Genomic DNA, 22,690 nt, shown 5'->3' on the forward strand with positions numbered 1-22,690 from the left:
CAACCTTTTGGTTAGCAGATGTGTACAAACTGTTTGTGCCACTCAGGGACCTGGTGGGGACTCCAGGGGTCAGATAAGAGTCTGTAAATTCCCCAAAAATAGAGGGCCTGAGGTTGTCCCTGAGGACCAGGGATCCCTCCCAGAGCACAAACACATACTCTTGGTCTACCAGGGGGACTTCTACACCAAGTCTGGGGAGCCCCTGTGTCACCCAGGTCAAGGGTACAGCAGCACTTACAGAGCCTGGGGATGCAAGTGGACAGAGTCTAGGTTCCTTGTGTGTTTCCAAAAAAAGGTGGCCCCAGAACTGCTGCTCTCAGCCTATGGCACCACCAAGACATTTGTCCTGTGGCCTCTCCTAGGACATGGGGAAACTGAGGCCCTGGCTGGAAAGACAAGCTTAACTGAAACTCCTCTGGGGACAAGCTAGGGCATGACAGACACACAGATAGGCAGGAGAGGACCCAGGAAGCCCAGGCTCAGCTCAAGTCTCCCACAGCTATGTCCCAAGAGTGTCCTTGAGTGTCAAATGGGGAAAGACCACAGGCGTCCGGGGGTGGGGCGTGGGGCAGAGGGTGTAAGGTATGACAGTGTGTCTCAGGAGGGTCGGGCTCTGTAAAGGGTGAGGTCAGACGGGACAGACTCACCTGGACCTGGCCCTTTCCCATGATCCGGTCCGTGTTCTCGCCATCCTCTTTGGTGACCTTCGTTTTATTGTAACACTTCTCATAGCACAGGATTCTTAAGGTCTGGGAACCTTCCAGTTCAATCTCAAACTCCTGTGGCCCCGATAGGGAAGGAAAGCCGTGCATTAATAAACAGGTCAGGTGTGGCAGGCAGTGCTACAGGCTGAAGGTGGCATCTCCATGAATGACATCACTGCTGCCCTCGAAAGGACCTGGGCCTGGAGGCCCTCCTCACTCTAGTCCTCTGATGCAAAACATCACACACTGCTTCCCTCTGACCATCAATATGACCATGCGGTGGCTCTGCCCAGATGCCTCTGGAAGCTCTGAGTGTCTCTCAAACCCAATCCAAAATCCTTAGCTCTGCATCTCAAAGGGTGGCCCTCACACTACGACCCTCTGAGGGCACCACACTCCACACACACAACACCCGGGGCAGGCAGACAGGATGCTGCAGGCCGCCCTGCCCAGTCCCGTGGTCCCTATCCAGCTTCTGCAGGCAGAGCTGTGGGCCAGAGCTGTGAGGCTTCCGGAAACTGGGAGGGTCACAGCGAGACCACTCCACTTCTGAGGAAAAACACTAGGGAAATCTACCATGTAAACACGAGGCCACAACAAAGGCAGGAAAGAATACCCATTGAAGGTCTCGCTCCACATACTTTTCCAGAAAATGAGGCCGTTGCTTTGTGGGGAGGACGCTTACTGACAGTACAGGCCCCATGGGCGGGGGGTGGGGTGGGTTCTCAGGAACCCAAAGATAACATCTCTTGGATGAGTCATCTCTACCCCCAGAGGAGATTCCCGGAACAGGGGGAGCCGGTATGGAGCCCAGGGATCCAGGCTCTCTCCACGGAAACGTCCACACTGGGCTAGCTGGGCCAGCAGCTCCTCACCTCGTTCCAGTTTGGCTCAGCCGTGTCCCTGTAGACGCGGGTCTTCGCTTTGTTCACAAAGTACCCAAAAGAGTCCACCTCCAGAGTGCAGTACAGATCTGGGGATGGCCAACAGAGATGGTGATTGGACTCCCCACGTTTATTGTACAGACAAAGCAGGAGCTACTTCCAACATCAGAAAAAAACCCGAAGGGCCTTAATTTTCTTTTTTAAATAAAACACAAACATGCTGGCAGGGACCCACCCTGCCCCAGAGAGCACCTACTAGGCTGGGTGGGGTGGGCAGGGAGGGTGATGAGCACAGTGACAGAGCTGCAAGGTCAGCCTGGCCTGAGGGAGTGAGACGTGAACCTGAGTGGGGTCCGCTCGGGGCAACAAAAGCAGTTCAACCAACCAACCAGTTACCTTGAGTCAACTCCGACTCATAGTGACCCCATGTGTATCAGCATAGAACTGTGTGCTTCACAGGGTTTTCAGTGATTGCTTTTTTGGAAGCAGATTACTAGGCCTTTCTTTCAAGGTACCTCTGGGTGGACTCAAACCACCCATCTTTTGGTTAGCACCCAAGCACTTAACCATTTGCACCACCCAGAGACACATGAAGACAGCTCAGGGCTGGGAGTGTGGGCCCAGGGGGGGAGAAGGCCAGGCCCAGCGGTCAGCGTGCAGAGCTGGGCCAGGCTATAAGCGAGTAAGGGATAGGGCAGAGCTGGAGTTTTAGAAAAACCACCAGGGGCGGCAGGCCTGGTGGTGGGAACCAGGGGGAAGCAACGGCATGAATGCCAGTAAGAAATGCCAACGGCCTGGGCTGAGGATGTGGCAAGTGGCTGGGGACATGGCAGCAGCGCTGCAGTGGAGGGTGGTATCCAATGACAAGGCACAGGAAAGGGGTTCCTGCCCTGGCTGCAGTGGTGGAACGTGGTGCCCCTCACTGGGGTAGGACATCAAGCAAGAGGAACAAGTTTGGGGGTTAAGAAAGATAGGTTTGGTTTGAGGACATGGAGTTTAGAGTGTGGAACATTGGGGAGGCAGAAGGAAAGGCAACAGAGGGGCCAGGAGGTAAGTTGAGAGTCAAGGAGCAGTTCTGGGCATCACCTGCCTTCCTGATGGGTGGGCAGGGAGGAGAAGAGGCCCAGATGGACCGTAGGAAACACGAACATTTAGCGGCAACCAAGAGAGTTGAGTGTGAGTGTCCTACAGCTTTACTGAGGTATCACTTGTACACCATAAACCAAAAACATAACCCACTGCTGTCAAGTCAATTCCAACTCATGGTGGCCCCATGTGTTAGAAAGGAAAACTGCCCCACAGGATTTTCTTGGCTCTGATCTTTACGGAAGTAGTCTGCCAGGTCTTTCTTTCACAGTACTGCTGTGGGTTCAAATGGCCAACCTTCGGGTTAGTTGTCAAGCACAAACTGTTTGTGCCACCCAGTGACCTTGATATGCCACCAACTCACCCATGGTATGGGCACAGTCACAGGACCCCACACTCACACTTGGGTAGCACCATCTAGTCTGAAGACACTGACAACATCTGCTGTCAATCCCTCCTCCCACCTCAGCCAACACAATGTGCTTTCTCTCTCTATTTTGCCTTTTATAGAAACTCTGTACACACAGAATCACATAGTATGTAGTCTTTTGCATCTGGCTTCTTCTATTGAGCACCTTTTTTTCTGAGGTTCATTTATGTTGTTGCTGGTATCGGTACTTCACCTCCTTCTGTGCTGAGTAGTATTGTGTTAAATGGACGTACCGCATTTTGTTTATCTACTAACCAGTTGGTGAGCCATCGGGTTGTTTCCACCTTTTGGCTATTGTGAACAGAGCTATTACGAATACTTGCGTACAAGTCTTTGTATGGACATATGTTTTAGTTTCTTCAGAATAAACTCTAGGAGTAGGATTACAGGATTATAACCAATAATAATAATAAAAAAACCCAAACCTACTGCCATCGAGTCGATTCCAACTCATAGCGGCCCTATAGGACAGAGTAGAGCCGCCCCACAGAGTTTCCAAGGAGCTCCTGATAGATTTGAACTGCAGACCTTTTGGTTAGCAGCTGTAGCATTTAACCATTACGCCACCAGTTATGGGGTAGGTTTGTGTGAATTTACTAAGAAACTGTGAAACTGTGATCCAAAGTGGCTGAACCATTTTACATCTAACGGCAATGGGTTCAAATGACTCCACAACCTCACAACACTTATTATGGTTGGTCATTTTGATTGTAACCATCCTAGAGAGTGTCAATCAGTACGTTGTGATCTGAACCTGAATTTCCCTAAACAATAATGAAGGATCCCTGATGGCACAATGGTAAAGTGCTTGGCTGCTAACTGAAAGGGTGGCAGTTTGAACGTACCAGCCATTCCGTGAGACCTGGTGATGTGCTACTGTAAAGGTTACAGCCTAGGAGGCCCTATGGAGCAGTTCTACTCTGTCATATAGGGTCGTTATGAGTCAGAAGCAACTCGATAGCACACAACAACAATAATGACTAAAGGTAGCCAGCATCTTTTCATGTGTTCATTAGCTATTCAGATCTCTTTTTTGGTGAAATGTCTATCCAAATCTTTTTCCCAGTTTTTTTTTTTTTTTTTTAACCAGGCTATCTCCTTTAAAAAAAAAAAAATTTTTTTTTTTATCTCTTTAGTATTGGGTTGTAAGAGTTCTTTACATATTCCGGAGAGTTCCTTATCAGACATATGATTTGCAAGTATTTTCTCCCATTCAATGACTGGTCAGAATTTTTGTTTTCCCTGCAGAATGGTGCAAATGTGACTTGGGAAGGCTAGTGGTTCGAGTCATTCAGAGGTGCCTAGGAAAAAAGCCTTGGCGATCTACCTCTGAAAAACCAGTCCCTAAAACCCCACAGAGCACAGTTCTACTCTGACACACATGAGGTCTCCATGAGTCAGAGTGGACTTGTCAGCAACTGGTTTGGCTTATCAAACACCTGCCCCATGATCATGAGACATGCCTTGAGGGGGCAACTGGTCAGCCTGCAAGAGCCTGAGTCAGCTGCTAGAAATGGCAGTGTCCACTCCAGGAAAACAATTCCACACCCAGTGGGTGTCAGTAGGACCATCGGTCAGGGTTAAAGCCTTCTGCTAGTAATCTGAGCAACTTCCCTGGTTTCTAGGCCCTGCCCGGTTTAGCCCTATCCTAGGTGGACACCTGCTTACTCCCCATCACCTTCTTCCCAGACCAGGCACTTACTTGAACTCTGCTTAAATCCAGTGGCCGAGTGGACAATGACATTCAGAAACCCGTAGAGCCCGGGAGACTCATCATCTGTGCAAGAGACCAGGGAAGTGAGTGTCTATCTCCTTGGGACTTGGGGGGAAGGGGGCAGTGGGAGACTGGTTTTGGCTTCAAGTCAACCATTGGGCCCCCAGTGGCCACCATCTGCCCAGCATTAGGCAAGGCAAGATCATGGACCAAAATGAATCCATCACAGTCTCTGTCTTAGGAAGTGTAGAATCTAGCTGGAGGACACAACACAGGCAAATGGATGACCAAGATTAAGTGTAATGAGGCTTCGAGGACAGGAGAGGGGCCAGGGCTGACAGTGGGACATGGATGGTGTGTGTGTGTGTGAATAAGCATATACCTATGTTTGTAACTGGGCACGTATAAGTGTATGCATGTGTACAAGTGTATACTGGTATGTGACTAGGTGTATGTGTGTGCGTAAGCATATATCTGCGTGTGTACTGGGAGTTGTGTGCGTGTGTGTATATGTGCATGCACAAGCAAATACTTGAGTGTACTGTGAGAGTATGTGTGTGGGCAACACTGAACACACAGTCTGCGTGAAGGTGTTGAGCCAGAAAGTGCCCGTTTGAGGGGAGGCTGGGCGACAGGTGAGGTCAGGCCAGGTACAGACGCCAGAGGGTCCATGGAGGTTGGCAGGCCTCGTGACTAGGAATGGAAGTCACCAGAACCCATGTCAGTCTGTGTCCAGCAGCTCTCCTAACCACCTGGCAATCGCTGCCCAGGGAGAACCCTCCCAGTCCCTCGCCTCCACTCCTGGAGAGGACAGCAGGCAGCGGCACACACCCACACTCCTGAGAGGCTCACTGGGCTATGAACAATGCTGACAGCAGAAAGAGTGCTGTCCTGGGCCCACTTACACCACCGCCCGCTCACCCGCCTGCAGGGGAACAGAGCACCTTCCTTGTTGATGGTCAGTGGAATGTTGTGGACGGTCTGAAGTTTGACACACGAGTTGGTCAGCATCTGCAGCTCCACTGAGGTCAGAGAGAAACTTTTGAAGCCTGAGGGTGGGGACAGAGACGCATTGACCGGACTGTTGACACCGTGCCACAGGTGCTCACTGGGACCTTCCCCTCCCTCAACCTTCAGCACCCTCCAGAGCATGGTGCAGCCCAGGGGAGCCCAGCCTGGGCCCAGGGGAGCAGGGAGCCAGCATGATGAGCCGACATGTCACCTAGGCCCGGCCACAGAGGCAATTCCAGGAGAGGGCAGCCTGAAGCGTCCTCCTGGGTGGTGTCCCAGACACCAGCATGGCTCTGCTCACACCTCATCTGTCCATTGGGGAAGGAAAAGGGCTTATTTCTGGGCACAGTACTGAGCACGAAACAGATACCACCACACTAGAAATGGCATTTGGATCCCTGCACTATGACAGAAAACCCTGGAACAGAGCACTGGCAGGGCCTCAGGCACCAGTCACCAGACTGCCAGGAGGCAAGTTCTATGCTTGAATCAAATACCAGCTGCCCAGGTGCTGGGCAGGAGGACATGGCTTAGCTAAGGCCTGGGGCCACATCAGGCATGTGCAATGTCCGGCCCAGTGCTTGTGCATGGCTTGCAAACCAAAAATGCACTTCAACAGGCAGAGACAGCTGCTGTTGTGGGGGACCAGGCCACCTGATACACGGTGTTCAGCCTGGCCGCCCTGTGAGATGAACCGTGGGGCAGAGTTTACATGGTCTCCATCTTAGCACAGATACGCAGGGCCAGAGCTGCGGATGGAAGTGGCTGCTGTCTTGCGGACCCAGGGAGGGGTCTACCTCTATACCCTTGGATACTGTTCATGGACGGGGGTAGGGGAGGTCTGCCCCATGTCCTGAATGCTGCCCTACGAACCCGAGCGGGGTCTGCCCCCAAGCCCCAGATGCTGCCTATGAACGGGGGTGGGATCCTGCCCCCACACCCTGGATGATGCCTGCAGACCTGTGCTGGGCAGCCTCCATACCCTTGGACAGTGCCCTGCGGACCCTGGTGGGTTGCCCCCTACACCCCTGGACACTGCCTAGACCCAGGCTGGGCAGCTTTGCAGGACCAGGGAGGTGACTCCAAGCCCGGGAAGAGACAACTTGCAATAGAGAGAAGGGCCTGCCCAAGGGGAAGTGAACGTCCTGTTCTGGCAAGAGGTTGGGGTATGGGGAGGCCCGGGCAAGGGGGAGTCAGGGGCGAGGAGTGAGTTGTGGGTGGGGGAGGCCTAGGATTCAGGCAAGGGACACAGAGAAGTCCTGGCGGGGGGGTCACAGGAGAAGTCCAAAGGGTGGTGAGGGGTGTGTACAGTGAGTAGAGGGGAGGCCCAGGACAGAAGGGGGGCTTGGGGAGGCCTGGAGGGGTGGCCCACTGTGGGGGTGCTGTCAAGACAGCTCCTGTCTGGCTTGTTCTCTAAGTTAGGGCTCCATATTAGATTCTGCTTGAATAAAAGGGTCCCACTGCCCACCCCCTCAAAAAAAAGGGCCTAGCTGAAGAGCCTAGGTGCCGAGGACACTCCAAGGGCAGGTCCCTCTGGGGACACTCACATTTTTTCTGCTGCTCTCGGATATTCTCCCTCCACTCAGCACGCTCGTAGTCGGAGGAGATGAGGAACGTGTAGCTCTGTGGGGTGTGGGGATGTGAGAGGACAGCAGGCTTGTTACCTCTGCCTGGCTGCAGGACCAGGTGCTTCCTCGTACTGGCCGTGCACAGCTGTGGTGCGTACTCCCGCACACACACAAGGCAGACACAGACACAGGCACACACAGACACACACATACAGAACACACACAACACAGGCACACAGACACACACAAACAACACACAGAACACAGGCACACACATACACATACAGGACACACACAACACAGGCACACAGACACAGAGACATACACACACAGAACACACACAACACAGGCGCACACACACAAAACAGGCACGTACAGACATACACATACAGGACACACACAACATAGGCACACATATATACACACACAGGACACACAACACAGGCACACGCATACACGCAGACATATATACACACAGAAAAATACATACACACAAACATACATATACTCACATACATACAAAGACACACACATATACACACAAAGATACACACACAGACACACACATACAATCACATACAAACACAGTCACATATATACACACACACAGACCCAGGCATACACAAAGACTCAGACATACACATATAGACAGATATATACACACACAGATATATACACAGACACAAATATAAAGACACACATAAACACACACACAGATACATACATTGGCACACACATACATACAAATAATACACATATACACAGACACATACATACACAGATACACGGAGACAGCTATATATACGCACAAACATACAGGCGCGCACAAATACACACAGACACACATAAACACACAGACATGAACACACGGTGCTGGCGGGTACCTGGTGGTGAGGTGTATGTGTAAGCATATGTATGTGAGACTGTGTGCATAAGTGTGTACGTTTGTGAGTATTTGTGTAAGTGTATTGTGTATGTGAGTGTATGTTTGTATGTACGTATACGAATGTCTGGGTCTATGCGTAAGTGTGCATGTTTGAGTGTATGTATGACTGCATGCATATATATGTGTAAGTGTAGGTATGCGTGAGTGTACACGTGTACATATATATGTGTACATGTACATATATAATGCATGCATGTGGTGCACTGGAGAAGCCTCTCAGTGTGGGAATGGTCTCAAGAGAAAAACGACTGCTGCTCCACAGTGGGTCGTGAGCTGGGACCATGGCCACCACACGGTCTGCTGGGCAGGTCTTGGCCCCAGGGCAGCTGGGTCCTAGGTGGATAGGACCCGGGGCTAGGCTACATGCCTGGCAAGAAGGGCCAGTGGGGTGGCCTCTCACCTTGCCGTTGCGGTTGTGCACCCTGAAGGCCATGTTGGGAGACATGAGCAGCAGTAGCGACTCCTGTTCAGAAAGCTTCTTCTTCAGTCTCTCGATGGCCTTGCTGCCCTTGTTCGCTCTCTGAGGGAGGAAGGGAGAACGTTCAGGTTGAATTTCCATTCAGGGCACAGTGGTGCCCATTCATACTCAGTCTCTCCCTCCCACAGATGCTCAGCCCGAAGAGTGTAGGAGTGCCATCTGTCCCCTCAGCTCAGCTCAGCTCAGCACAGCCCAGTGCAGTGCAGCACAGCAACAACCAAACCCACTGCCGGTGAGTTGATCCCCACTCATGGGGGCCCCATGTGTCCCAGAGTAGAATGTGCTCCACAGGGTTTTCAAGGGCTGATTTTTCAGAGGTAGATTCCCAGGCCTTTCCTCTGAGGTGCCACTGGGTGGACTCAAACCGCCAACGTTTTGCTTAGTAACCAAGAGTGCTCCCTGCACCACTTAGCAACTCCCATCACAGCACAGGGCCTTGGTTAACTACTGCAGGCTGCCCTATTGAGAACAGATCAGCCTTTACATGGGTTCAAGGCCCAGCACAAGCTGCTGACCGTACTCAGTAAAACCTTTCTCGAAGGAGTAAGCCCTCTCACGCCGGCAGAGGAGACAATTACCAACCTCCCTCCATTCAATTTTTCCAAACTCAGACAATGTTCAGGGGGCTGCTGTGACCCAGAGCTCCCCCACTGCCTCTCTGATCCAATCATATCTCAACATTAGCCCCCAGACAACGGCAACGGCCCAGTGTGGGGCTGGGTGCTCATTAACAGCAGCTGGACAGGAAGACCCTGCTTGCCCTGCATCCTGGGAGTAGGACCGTGATACCTGCCACCAGGTGAGACCATTCCTAATACCAGCGCCAAGGGGACAACATGGATGAACGCAGTGGTGGCAGGAAGCTGGCCCTGAGCCATGGACCACGGATCCTGAGACACAGTACGGGCTGCACCTCTGGTTCAGGACACCCTACAGCAGGTGGTCGCAGACCTGCTGGCACAAATGAACCTCAAGTCCACTCCGGGCTTGGGGTACCCCTCGTCTGGCTGTGCTGGGCCCCCACAGTTTCCCAGACATGCTGGGCAGGTGGGGGCGGCTGGGGAGGACATCTGCCTGCTGTGCCCACCTCAGCCAGGTGTCCCTGATCCAGGCCTAAGCTTCCAGGGGCCCACCTTATCTGTGCCTACCACACGGCACCTCTTCTTGCCCAGGCTAAAAAAAAAAAAAAAATCCTCACCATTTCTAAAACCAAACTAAACCAAACCCATTGCCAGTGAGTCAATTCCAACTCGTAGCAGCCCTATGGGACAGAGTAGAACCACCCCAGAGGGTTTCCAAGGCTGTAAATCTTTATAGACGCAGACTGCCACATCTTTCTTCCACAGAGTGGCCGGTAGGTTTAAACTGCTGACCTTTTGGTTAGCCACCAAGCACTTTAACCACTGCGCCACCAGGGCTCCTTCTCACCATTTCTACAGCCTCCTAAATCTCTCTGGAGACCCACTGAGGTCTCACCTGGTAGGCTGTGTCCCCATCAGGGCAGTCTTAAGGGGATGTCTCAGGTGCTCCTAGACTATCCCTAGCCCTTCAGGGTCTAGCTGTCCTTCCCTTACTGACTTGGTGCCTCCCCCGTGCCAGCTGTGGCTGCGACCAGGTCCTCAGTGCACCAAGAGCTGCCCGGCTCTCAGAACCCAGCAGGTGCTGACCAGGTGTGAGGCCAGGTGCCTAGGAGGGTGCCCACTGGCTGTGGAGAGGCTGCTGCCCACACCAGCCCAAACCCTGGCCCCCACTTCCCAGACCCCGCACCTTCTCCCTCTGGATCTCATTCTTGATCTGGGAGATCTTTATCTTCATGGCATCCAACTCCTCGTCCGGCACCAGGGGGAGGTTGGGTGCCGCTTCTGTCTCATCCACCGTCTGGAAGCTCAGGTCCGTGAGCGGAATGTACCACTTGCAGTCATAGTGCTGGGTTTTGCTGGGCGAAAGAAGGAAGGTATGGTTACATGGACCGCCTTTCTGTGCTAACACCTCTGCTTCTAGGACCTTGGGAACTCAAAAGTTACTGGCTACCCAACGTTTAAAAAACAACAACAACAAAATATCCCAAACCCGTTGCCATCAAGCTGATTCCAACCCATGGTGACCCCATGTGTTACAGAGTAGAGCTGCTCCATAGGGTTTTCTTGGCTGTAACCTTTACGGGAGCAGATTGCCAGGCCTTTCTTCTGCAGCATTATTGGGTGGGTTCAAACTACCAACTTTTAGTATAGTGGCCAAGCGCAAACCGTTTGCACCACCCAGGGACTTTATGCACAATTTACCTGGCCCTTAAACCCAGTGTGCGCTCAATGCAACAGGCTGGGATAAGGCCATTGGCAGACACTGGTGACAGTAGACCTCAGCCATTCTTGGAACCTTGGCACATGTCCCAAGGCCACAAGTGTTTGACAAACCCTGAGCTCACCTTGCCCTGTATGGACAGATGGCAGCTCTCAGCTCCTCTGAGGACAAACACACTGAAGCCGCCTGGTGAAGGTTGACCCCAGAGCTGGAGGGGCTATAGATCTACTCAGTCTCATGCCTCACTTGACAGATGAGGGCCTGGGGCTCTGTTCTGAGGTGGCTGATTAAAACCACTCAGCACAGCAAGATGGGGATGACCCAGCCCTATCCCTGGGGTAAGTCATTCCAGGGGCTGCAGGCCTTGGCTCAGGATAGTTTGGGAGCCATCATAAGGCTCAGGGGAGATGAAGTGTGCAAACAACTACGGATGCCTGCCAAGGATGGGGAGGCAGCCGCACCCCACACACCCACCAGCCTGCAGTGGACCCCATCGCCCCTGCCTGCCACTTACTCTTCCCAGTTGGGTTATGGCACAACACTCCCCTAGTAAATGAAGTCATAGTGAGCTTTCTCCTTCACTGCACAAAGCGCAAAGGGTCAACAGTCTGGGCATCTACTCTGACCCAGAACATCTCTGGGTTGGCAGTGACCCCTCTGACCTTGAGACTGGCATCATATCCAGTTGGAAACAACATTGCTATGAGGTACAGAAAGCAACTTGGCTTTGGTCCTGGTTCCTGAGGCCAATGAGTCGGGGGCCAACCCAACCAAGAGGGGCCACCTGGGCCTGATGCTGACTTAGCCAGAACGCTCATGTTATCTATCATGGCCACAATGGGAGGCTGATAAAGCGCCTGAACCTTAAGGCTCCGAGAGCTTCCTGGTTGGTGAGGACACCTGCTCTTGGGAGGGTAGTGCATCCCTTGGGATAAAGAAGCCTTGTGCTGGGAACCCTCCCAGACCTCACTCTATACATCTCTTCTTTTGTGTACTTTTTGGTTAAAACAAATCTGTAGCTGAAGTATAGTATACTCTCTGTGAATTCTGTGAGTCATTCCAACAGATTATTGAACCCCAAGGGGCAGTGGGAGCCAGCAGATCAGGAAGTGAGGGTGTGGTGTGGACCCCTGAGCTCATGGCTGGCATCCTGAAGTGGGAGTGGGAAACCAGCCCCGAATCTGTGGCCAGCAGGGCAGAACCTGGGGAGTCATTCTAACTCCTCAATCTTGCAGCTGGCATCTGCCTATTTAGCAGTCTGAAGGATGGAGTCCTTTTAACTTGTGAGCTCTGACCCAGCTCTGGGTGGCTAGGGTCAGACATAGTGCCACCGGGCAACGAGGATAGGGAAGTGGGAATGGGAAGACTGGCTCAATCTGCATCTTGGGGACTTGATTCACGTTGCTCATTACCGTGTAGTAGCTTACTAAGAGGAGACTGCCACCCAATCCCGGCCTCTCCAAGACTCAAGTCCTCCATATGTAAAATTGGCTCAGTGCCTCCAGACAAACTTCCTGCCCAAGAGGCCCTGGGGCACCCAGTGGAGCACTGCCTTGTCACTCACCTTCCACCCTGCTTCTTGAGCTTGGCACAGAGCAGCAGGTCAGTGAAGAGGAAGACGTGGCGTAGTTTGCGGGCACCCTCCACCAGCTCCACCATGAAGCTGTCCTTCAGCAGCTGCCGGTGCTGTCAGCACAGGGGGGAGAAAGGGACTTGGGTCAGAGGGCAGGCCAGCTCGGACTGGTGCTGGGGACCCTTCTAGTCCAAGCAGGAACAACCCAACCTTCTGGAGATGCCCTCTCCCAGGGAGGAGATTAACTCCTGCAGATCCAACCCCCAGACTGACTCTCCAGTGTTCCCCTCATCCAATTGTCCCGCTGATAGATGGGGTCCTGCGAGCACTCCTCTGTTGAACAAGCCTTCCTGAGTCCCTGCTGGGCGCCAGGCCTGAGGTGGCGGATGGGTGCTCGGAGGTGACTGCTACTGAAGAGTAGGTCTGAGAAGGGTCATCAAGGCCCTCAGGGAAACGTCAGATGGCCCCTCGGCAGGGACACAGCAGAGGGTCTTCCAGCCCAAGAGGCAGAAACCAAGGGATCCTTCTGGAGGGGCAGCCACATGGGGGAGACCCACATCCTTGCTCCATACAAAGGGCTAAACTTCTTGCCATCACCAGAAGAGGGTGCTCCACACTCGACTCTGAGCTAACTCCCTTCCGTGGGGCTGGGGTGGGGTGGCACCCTGGTTCGCTGAGCGACTTGCAGCTCTCAGGGCCAGGTGCAGACATGGTGAAGGCTCGGAGCAGATAAGACAGGCAGTCATGGGGGGAGTTACTCAGCAGCAGGGACTCCATTTCAACTGTACAGTTCACTCAGCTAACCAGGTCGGCACCTGTCTACCAGCCCCCAGGGCCTGGGGCTAGAGGGAAAACATGCCTGCAAGATCCCAAGATACACAGCAGGAACTGACGGGCTCCAGGAGGCAGAGGAGGAAGTCTTCCTGGGCAGCGCCTGCTGCTCCCACCCAGGTGTGCCAGGCCAGGATGCTGTGGCGAGAAATCCGTGACTAGTCACCAGGCATGCCTCCCAGAGCCAGTGTGCCTCAAAGACCAGAGCCTGGGGCCATGGGACCCCGCCTAGAAAGAGCCACGGTGGGCGAACTGCTGCCTGACAGCTTTGACTAGGCCAGGCTGAACTGCTGCAGACAGGCCACATCCCAGGAGGCCCAGGCAGACCAGGTACCACTCCCTTCCTCACACACCTGCCAGGGGAGCAAGAAACGGGGCAGGAGGAGCAGAGGAATGGGGCTCAACCCACAACTGAGCCTTGGGGGCGTACAGAGCCAAGACGGGCATGTCCTCCTCCTCTCGGCTTTACCTGCCTCCAGGGAGCCCCTCAAGTGAGGACCAGGAAAGTGGGGGATGGTCCTGTCACTCCACGGGGAGAACTCAGAGCATGACACACTTAGGGGTGCACACAGGCATCAGGAGACACTGGGCTCACATGCTGGCTGAGCTACTTAGCGGCTGTGTGGCCTTGGGCAAGTCACGTCACCTCTGAGCCTCAGCTTCCTTACCTATAAAATGCGAGACACTATGACCTCCCAGAGTCGCCATGAAAACACAGAAGCACAGCTCCTGTCTCCCTTTGGAAACTCAATGTTCAATGTCACACGCCAAATTCAGAGACAGGCGCAGTAAGAAAGGACATGGGTCTCCACAGCCAAAATTCTAAAAGGAAGCAGCCTGCAGTTTTTGCCTCTTAGTGGGTAGGAGGACCCTGTGCATTCTGCCCTGGCCAGCGGTATTGAGAGCACTCTCCACCACCTCAATGCCAATGCCTTTGGGCTGAGCAGGTGCCTGCCGGACCACCTCTCGCCTTCACAGAGAAACTCTTCCACACTGTCATGCATTCCTGCTTTGCAACAACCCAGTGGAGGGGCTGCAGAACTTGAACGCTGCCCTTGGTTACAAGCAGGGACACTCAGGGAAGAGAGGACACTCAGGCAAGTGGGAGGATGGAAACCTGGGTCTGGGGCTCGCTCGTCTGGCATCCTGCCCACAGCCTCTGGGAGTATAGACCGGGTGGGATTGGGAGCAGCTGGAGGCTTCATCCAGCCCATTAGCTCGAGTTCCCAAGTGATCAGCAATGACTGCCCTGGCATGGCCCAGGCAGGGTAACATGAGTGCCTGAGTGATCAGCAATGTCTGTTGTGGCACGGCACTCGTGAGGGGCCCAAGAGCCGGCAGTTGCCTGTCAACCCTGGTCAGCCGCCACAAAGCCATCTCCTTAGTGTGCTGGGAGGTGTGGGATCACCTGCAGAAAGCCATTGGTCTTTGTTCTTGAGTCTTTCAAGCCCTTCCAACACCTGAGGCCAATGAGTGGGGGCTGATTCAACACAGGGGCCACCTGGGGGCCGACAATGACCGTGCCTCAGGAGGCTGATGTCATCGATCATGGCTACGTGGGGAGGCTGGTAAAGACCTTGGACGACAGAGGCATGGGGAGCTTCCGGATTGGCAAGAGCAAGTATCTGCTCTCGGGAGGGTATATCCCTCTTTGGGGCATGGAAGCTTCACACCAAGACCCCTCCCAGACCTCACCCTATGCGTCCCTTCATTTGAATCCTTTTTGTTATATTAAATCTGTTATTACAGGAATGGTGTCTCCTGAGAGCTCAGTGAGTTGCTCCAGTGAACAGGGGAGCTGGCCGGCCTGAAGTGGAGGGAGTCATGTGGACTCCCAGGCTTGCAGCTGGTAACCTGAGTGGGTAAAGGGAAACCCCACATTTGGAGCCAACTAGTCTGAAAAGTGGAGGGAGTTATACAGGCACCCGAGCTTGTGGCCGGTACTCAGTGACCCCACCCCAGGTGCTGGGAATGAGAGAGGGAAGGGCTGTGTGGGCCGCTGGGGTTTGAACTGAGCAGGGAAAGGACGCTGAGATTTTCACAGGACACAGTTGGCATGTGGAGTGGACTTTGTTATCTGTGATGCAATCCGGCATTAGAGGTGGATGACCTTAGTCTCCCTGGACTGCTCTGCACAGTTGGCACAGCGAGCTGGATTCACTGGAGAGAGCCCTGACAGAGCATGTGTGTGCCATCAGATGCAGGGGCCTCCAAGGTCGGTAACCCGCCACGCACAGTGCATGCAGTAGAGGTCCCAAGTGACTCCTCACTCTGCAAATATCGCTGAGGCCTTGAGGGCCAGACGCTGGCAAGGGTGCAGATAAGGGTCCCTAACTGCCTGCAATGCCAGGCCTCCCAACGAAGACTGCGGCCTGGACTGGCATTTGGGGCCCTAACACTCCCTGCTCGGCCACACCAAGGCCCCATCGTGGTTGGTGTGAGAGGAGGCTGGGAGAGCAGACTCAGGGAACAGGCCTGGCTACTCACCCCCAGGCAGCATCCAACTGTCCTCTGCTCCCTGAGGAGCGACTTCCAGTGAGCTGAATGGCAAGAAAGCATGTCCCTCAGGGACCCTAATGGTACTCAGAGAACTGAGAGCAGATGCAGCTCTGTACAAAAGGCCAATGGAAGAAAGATCAGCTGCATTTGCTTCTGGGGGGTCTGACCCTCATCAGAGCAGCAGGCAAAGGGAAAGAGCAGGGGTCCCGGGGCGGGGAGGTGGGAAATGGCATGAACTAGTGCTGTCTCCCAATGTCCCTGAGCCGAGGTAGTGATACCGGGTCAGGGCTGTGTGGCCTTGGGTTCCGAGAGGGCCAGGACAGGCTGCTGCTCCAGCAAAAAAGATCCAAACTCCCGTTCCAGCCATGGGACAACCAGGTGTGGAGCACCTGCCCTGCTCAATGCTGCCCTCCATGGGTGTGATTCCAAGGCTTGGGGTCAGCCAGGGAGCTAGCACCAAGGCCAGGGCTGCAGCAGTGTGCTGGATGGCAGGCCGCTTTCCATGAACTGCGCACTTTGGAGGGCCAGGCACTCAAGGAGGTGGGTGGGGCTTCTCCACGCCAGGTTCCCTTCCCCTGCAATATGTCCTTAGAGGAGACGCAGAGTGCTCCAGGGTGCCGGATGAGTCTGGGTGAAGCTGGGATTGGACACAAGCCTGGAATGGGGAGAGGCAGGGACACCTCCCTCTTCTCTGGCCTCCTCAGCCTCCCTGGGGTAGGCCCACCAGGAGAGACTGGACCAAGCCCCTGACTTGTGGCCAAGCTGGATTATATTATGGGCAAGTGAGAGCTTCTAGCAGGCAGGCAGGAGGGAAGAAACCCCACATGCTGGGTAGCCAGCCCCCCAGCTGCCCCAAGGACAGGGCATGGCACTATGTGTGGGGCACCTGGCACGTTCTCACAACATAAACCCGAGGGCAGAAAAGGATGAGGGCTCTCAAAGGCACTGCCAAACCTCGTCCCACTTGCCAGGTGGCCTCATCCCTACCCGAGACCCAGAAACCACAGGCAGCTTCCCCACCACATGCTGCCCATGGTCTCCTCTGATCTCCAGTCTCCGTGTGCATGTTACCCGTGCCCATTAGGCTCTGCCTGCTGAGTGGCACCTGCCAGCCACACTGCTATGCCTGCCTGGTGAGGGTCAGAGGTGGTGGGCTGGCCCGGGAGTCCTGACAGCATAGGGGGCTGGCTCAGCTGAGTCCTCTGTGCTTTCTGAATGATTAGTGCTGAGGACATGAGAGGTGCCCAGGAATGATGGGTGGGACCGTCCATCAGAGAGGGAGGAGAGGAAGGAGGAGGATGACCACGTTCATGCCCTCCAACCACTCCCACGTCACGACGCTAGCAGCAAACTCCGCTCTTTCTTCTCCCTTTAAAGTCCTTTGCCCCTCCTGAGGCGGAAGAGCTAGAGCTAATAGTTTCCTAATGGAGAGTGAGTCCCTGGGTTGTGCAAACAGGCTACTAAACAAAAGGTTGGAGGTTCGAACCCACCCAGAGACGCCTCAGAAAAACGGCCTGGCAATCTACTTCTAAAAAATCAGCCACTGAAAACCCTATGGAACACAGTTCTACCCTGACATACGAGGTTGCTGGTTTAACAGAAGACCGTGCAGGAGGAATTAAGTGGGTTGCAGGAGGACAAAATGCTAAGCTCCTTCTCACCAGGCTCTTCAGCTGGAGCCCTCACACCTGGGAAGGGTGCGGGGCGGCGGGAGAGGAGTGCCCAGGACAGGGAAGACAGGCTGCGCGTGGACGAGCAGGCTCGCCACCGTAACGACACCCCAGTGCCTCACACACAGGACCAAGCAAGGATCCTAGAGTGTGACAATGAACGGTCACAGGACCAACACAGAAGCAGCTGCTGTGGTGTCGGCTCCGACTCCTGGTGCCCCCACGTGTGTCAGAGTAGAAGTGCACTCTATAGAGTTTTCAGTGGCTGATTTTTTGGAAGTAGATTGCCAGGCCTTTCTTCCAAAGTGCCTCTGGGTAGACACCAATCTCCAAATTTTGAGTGAACAGCAGAGCTCATTAGCCATTTGTACCACCCAATGACAATCTCCTGTGAACCACAGAGGGGCTCCAGGTCTCAGACCAAGGGCACTGCGGGTCCCCCCTGCAGGCTTGGCACACACGCCCACCCTGCCCCAGCTCACCTCCCCCTTCTTGACAGTCATGGACTGCCGGCGGGGCGTGATCTCCTCGTTAATGCTAGAGAGGAAGTTCTGCGAGATCCTGAGGGCGTCCTGCAACAGCGGGTGATCAGGGTGGCTGGGTGGCGTGTGCTTCAGCAGATCCTGCCGCAGAGTGGAAGAACTCAGGTCAGAGAGAGCAGCACTGATCAAGGGCTATCTGCAACTTCAGACGCACATGGGCGGGATCCCAGGCCGCTGGCTCCCCACAGAGCGGTGCCACTGCTGACAGGGAACCTGGGCTTTAGATGAGGTCCTAATGGCGCACCAAGACACCCATGCTGTTATAAGCTCACAAGGGGCTGCCACCAGAAACAAGGGTCTCCAGCTGTTATTGTTGGCTGCCATCAGGTCAGCCCAACTCATGGTGACCCAGGTACAGCAGGATCAAACTGTTGTGATCTCCAGGGTATCTACTGGCTCATTATTGGATGTAGATCACCAGGCCTTTCTTCCTAGTCTTAGTCTGGAAGTTCCACTGAAACCGGTTCAGCATCATAACACACAAACCTCCACTGACGGATGGGTGGTGGCTATACATGAGGTACACTGCCCAGGAATAGAACCTGGGTCTCCTGAATGGAAGGAGGAGATTCTACCTCCCTGCTCTTCTCCCCAAGCAGGGAGCTGCTGGCTCCCTGATCACACCTGCTGTCTGTCCCCACCCTGTCCATCTTGGAGGCTCATGTACTGTGACCACTGTGATGCATCCCCACCACCCACGTGGACCAGGACACCCCCTGTGGTGCCCTTCCATGCCTGTGCCTGCCCTGTAGGGATACCTGGGGACACTGGAAAGCCTGTCTATGCCCCCCACCCTGCCCCAAGCCATGAGTTCGTGGATGGCAGAGGCCTCTCACTTCTGCATTCTCCATAAAGGTATGCAGGCCAGGGGGCAGGTCAGACAGGTGGGCAGAAGAGACAAGCATCAGTCTCAGCCCTGGGCTACAATGGACCATGGGACAGCGCTGTGCCCTCAGGTGCTGTGACTCACGTGCAAGACGAGTGTGCTGCGTGTCACCCGGTCCACAGGCTTGTAGAGCAGGGCTGCGGAGAGATGCAGTTGTGAGCAGGGGCAGCCATGCCACACGCCCTCTGCTCAGCGACAAGGGTGAGCCCAGGGTGTCAGAGGACTGGTGTGTGTGTGTGTGTGTGTGTGTGTGCGTGTCTGTGTGTCTGTCTTTAATGCAGTGTCCAGGCTGTGTGGCTGACTCTGTGACAATGACTAACAGGACCCAGCACTGACGCTCTTCCCAACTCAGGACACAGAGCTTGCCAGCACCTGGGACAGGCTAGAAAGGGCCCCAATCCTGGCAGTAGGACTGGCTCTGCAGTCCAGAGGGTCCCCTGGGAACAGGCCAGCTGCTGCTCTCAATTTTGACTCCTGGATATGGGGGCAGCCTGATTCTGTGAATGGCAGGAGCCACCTCAGATGCTGATGGTCTCTGGAACCTGCTTTCTGACGCCCAAACTCCGGCCTCCGCCAGAGCAGCCTCCCAGTGCGGTGGGAGCCTGGCCAACCCAATCTTGGTGAGCACAGCCCATCGAAGGCACAGACTCAGTTGTGTCCTGGCACCTTCAGGCACATCCCTCACATGACTCCCACAACTACAGAGGGCATGGTTGCTATGACTGTTTCACAGACAGGGAAACTGAGGCTTGGCACATGGTGGAGCTGGGACTAGAGCTATGTCTGTTGTCCTCCGGGACTCAGCATAACTATTCACACTATCCTAACCTCGCAAACTATGAGATGATTTATTGTCTGGAGACCAGACTGAGGTGATTAACACATGGGCCCAGGAGCCTGGCAACCCTGGACTCAACACCTGTCCGCCCGGCCACCCAGAACCTGGGGTCTATGTCGTCGCTTCAGGTTCTAAGCCCGTTCTGTCATCTGAAAGAGGGAAAAGTAACACCCTCCTTCAGGGCTGTTGGGCGTGACATGATGACATTTTAAGAAGCCCAGCACAATGCCTGGCCATGGGCACTCACCAACTCCTGTCATTCTCCCCAGTCACTTTTGCTGGTGGCACGCGAGTCCTGGCTGTGCCCTACTGCCCTCACCATGCTCAGAGCTGCTCTCTCACTGTCCCCAGGGGGTGGCCCAACCAGATGCCCCTCTGCTTCCCCCAACTAGGGCACAAAGAGCCCTCAAAACAGAGAACTCACTTTCCAGAGAGTTCTTGGTTGTCTGGTCCTTGGAGTCCTTGTTGCTCCTGGCTCTCAGGTTCTGCAGAGAGAAAAAGCATATTTTGCACTTGGGACAACAGGAGCAGCTTTGATGTGGTAGAAGGTTTAGGAACCCTTACCAGAAACCTCACCCTTTCCTGCAAAGAACCCAGATGTGGCAAACCTCAGCACTGCATTCTGGACAACAGAGGAAAAAGCAGGGTAAGTAGAGGATCCCCAGACAAGCTGAGGTTCATCCAAGGCAGGGGTCGCCACCTCAGCACTGTTGGTACTTTAGGCTGGAATTCTTGGCTGTGGAGACTGTCCTGTGCATTGTAGGGTGTTTTGCAGAATCCCTGTCCTGGACCTCTAGGTGCCAGTACCACCACCTCCCCCTCCCTAACCAGTTGTGACAACCCAAAACATCTCCAGGTATTGCCAAGTGTCCCCTGGGAGCAAAATCACCCCTGAATGAGGCCCACTAACACAGAATCCTACAAATGTAGGCAAACAGGAAACCAAACCCACTGCCACTGAGTCGATCCCAGCTCCTGGAGATCCCAGGAATTGCAGAGCAGGATTTCATCAGGTCTTTCTTCTTCGGTACCACTGGGAGGGTTCAAACCACCAACCTTTAGCAAGTTTTAAGCACCAACTCTCTGTGCCACCAGGGAGAGGCCAGGGAGAGGCAAACAGCAGCCCCCTCCTAATCTCCTACCTGCTTCCTGGGAGCAATTACACAGGTACAGGGGCTGCTGGCTCACAAGGGCACTCCCTGTGGAGGCAGTCAGTTAAGGCCTGTATCCCTGAGACAACACCGGGTTCTACATCTACCCTCCCCACCTTGCAAATGTCCTTGGTAGAAAAACGGGGTACCAAGATTCCCAGGACAGGGGCAGAGCTTTTTGGTGGGTAATTGTCCAACACAACTGAGTAGAAGGCACCAAAGATTCAGTCTCAGGTACAAAGAGAAATGAGGAAAAAGGATCCCCAGTGTCTACAATCATTTCTGGAAAGCTGCTGTGATTGATCCTAGCATGTGGGCTTCTGAACAGAGGCATAAAAGCCTCACAGACGCACGGCTCTGATATGGCTGAGGCGGCCCTATGCTGCAGGAGACCGTCCAGACTACAAAGTAGTGTTTTTCAAATTCACTGATGCTGACCTCTAATGCACTGATCCCGCTCCTCTCCTTGGGGTAGAATAAACAGTGATTATTCTTCATGGTGTCTGGCTCAGTGGGGCCCAAAGGGCGTGGGGGCTGTGCACTACACAGACTCTGCAAACAGGTGCTGTGTCATGTGAGTGGGAACACAGCTTGCACCCCAAGTGCCTGAGTCCTACCCCAGGAAACGTGGGAATGTTGTTTAACCCCACATTCCCTAAACTCATTTGACTCTAGACACCCTTTTCGTGAAACTCGTTATCATCTGTTCTGAGCTGAATGTTGTTAGCTGCCATCAAGTTGGCCCCGACTCATGGTAACCCCATGCACAATGGGATCAGACCATTGAGACCCACAGGATTTTTAGTGGCTGATTTTGGGAAGTAGATGGCCAGGTCTTTCTTCCTAGGACACCCAATGGAAGGAGAAAATTCTATCACCAAACCACCACTGCCCCCCTACCAGCTTGATTAAAAAAAAAAAAAAAAAGCTTGATTATTGTCACCTAAAAAGATATGCTAAAGTCTTAACATTGTTCATCACACCCTTCTCATACCTGTCAATGTGACATTATTTGGAAATAAGGTCCTTGCAGACAAAGTCAAATTAAGATGAGGTCATAATGAATTTGAGTGGGCCCTAAATCCAACATGACTAGAGGGAAGTTTGGACACACAGGGGAGAAGGCCATGTGAAGCCCGAGCCAGGGGCTGTGATGCGTCTACAAGTCAAGGACACCAAGGACGCCAGCAACACCAGAAGCTGGAAGAAGCAGGGAAGGATCCTCCCCTAGAGCCTTTGGAGGGAGCACAGTCCTGCTGACACTTTGGTTTTAGACTTTTGGCCTCCAGGACTGAGATAAAATACATTTCTGTTGTTTAAGACATTGAGTTGGGGGAAACTTGTTACAGCATCTGCAGGAAACCGATACATTATCTGTGGAGCTATACACTTGGGCAACTCCAGTCAGTGGGACTCGGCCTCCGTGTTTTTGGGGATTGGTTCCTGGGGCAGATAAGAACTCTTCCCCCTGCCCTGTAGTAACTGGTTGCTGTGGAGTTGACCCTGATTCATGGCACCCCCACGTGTATCAGATTAGAACCGTGCTCCATCGGGTTTTCAATGGCTGATTTTTCGGAA

The 22,690-nt window shown here is 53.9% G+C and overlaps 1 protein-coding gene across 1 annotated transcript in view; it reads right to left on the bottom strand.

Moving 5' to 3' along the window:
- The window catches only part of BCR (BCR activator of RhoGEF and GTPase), a 150,558-nt gene that overhangs the window by 25,160 nt on the left and 102,708 nt on the right, over positions 1 to 22,690 (bottom strand). The window contains exons 6-16 of the mRNA XM_003419174.4: positions 20,386 to 20,446; positions 19,208 to 19,260; positions 18,178 to 18,318; positions 12,687 to 12,808; positions 10,589 to 10,757; positions 8,744 to 8,863; positions 7,377 to 7,452; positions 5,763 to 5,867; positions 4,807 to 4,881; positions 1,580 to 1,677; positions 648 to 779 (exon numbers count right to left, since the gene is read on the bottom strand). Coding sequence (XP_003419222.2) covers positions 648 to 779; positions 1,580 to 1,677; positions 4,807 to 4,881; positions 5,763 to 5,867; positions 7,377 to 7,452; positions 8,744 to 8,863; positions 10,589 to 10,757; positions 12,687 to 12,808; positions 18,178 to 18,318; positions 19,208 to 19,260; positions 20,386 to 20,446 — 1,152 coding nt within the window. The remainder of the gene's footprint in view (positions 1 to 647; positions 780 to 1,579; positions 1,678 to 4,806; positions 4,882 to 5,762; positions 5,868 to 7,376; positions 7,453 to 8,743; positions 8,864 to 10,588; positions 10,758 to 12,686; positions 12,809 to 18,177; positions 18,319 to 19,207; positions 19,261 to 20,385; positions 20,447 to 22,690) is intronic.

This window comes from Loxodonta africana, chromosome 19, assembly GCF_030014295.1.
Source record: "Loxodonta africana isolate mLoxAfr1 chromosome 19, mLoxAfr1.hap2, whole genome shotgun sequence".
NCBI classification, from domain to species: Eukaryota; Metazoa; Chordata; class Mammalia; order Proboscidea; family Elephantidae; genus Loxodonta; species Loxodonta africana.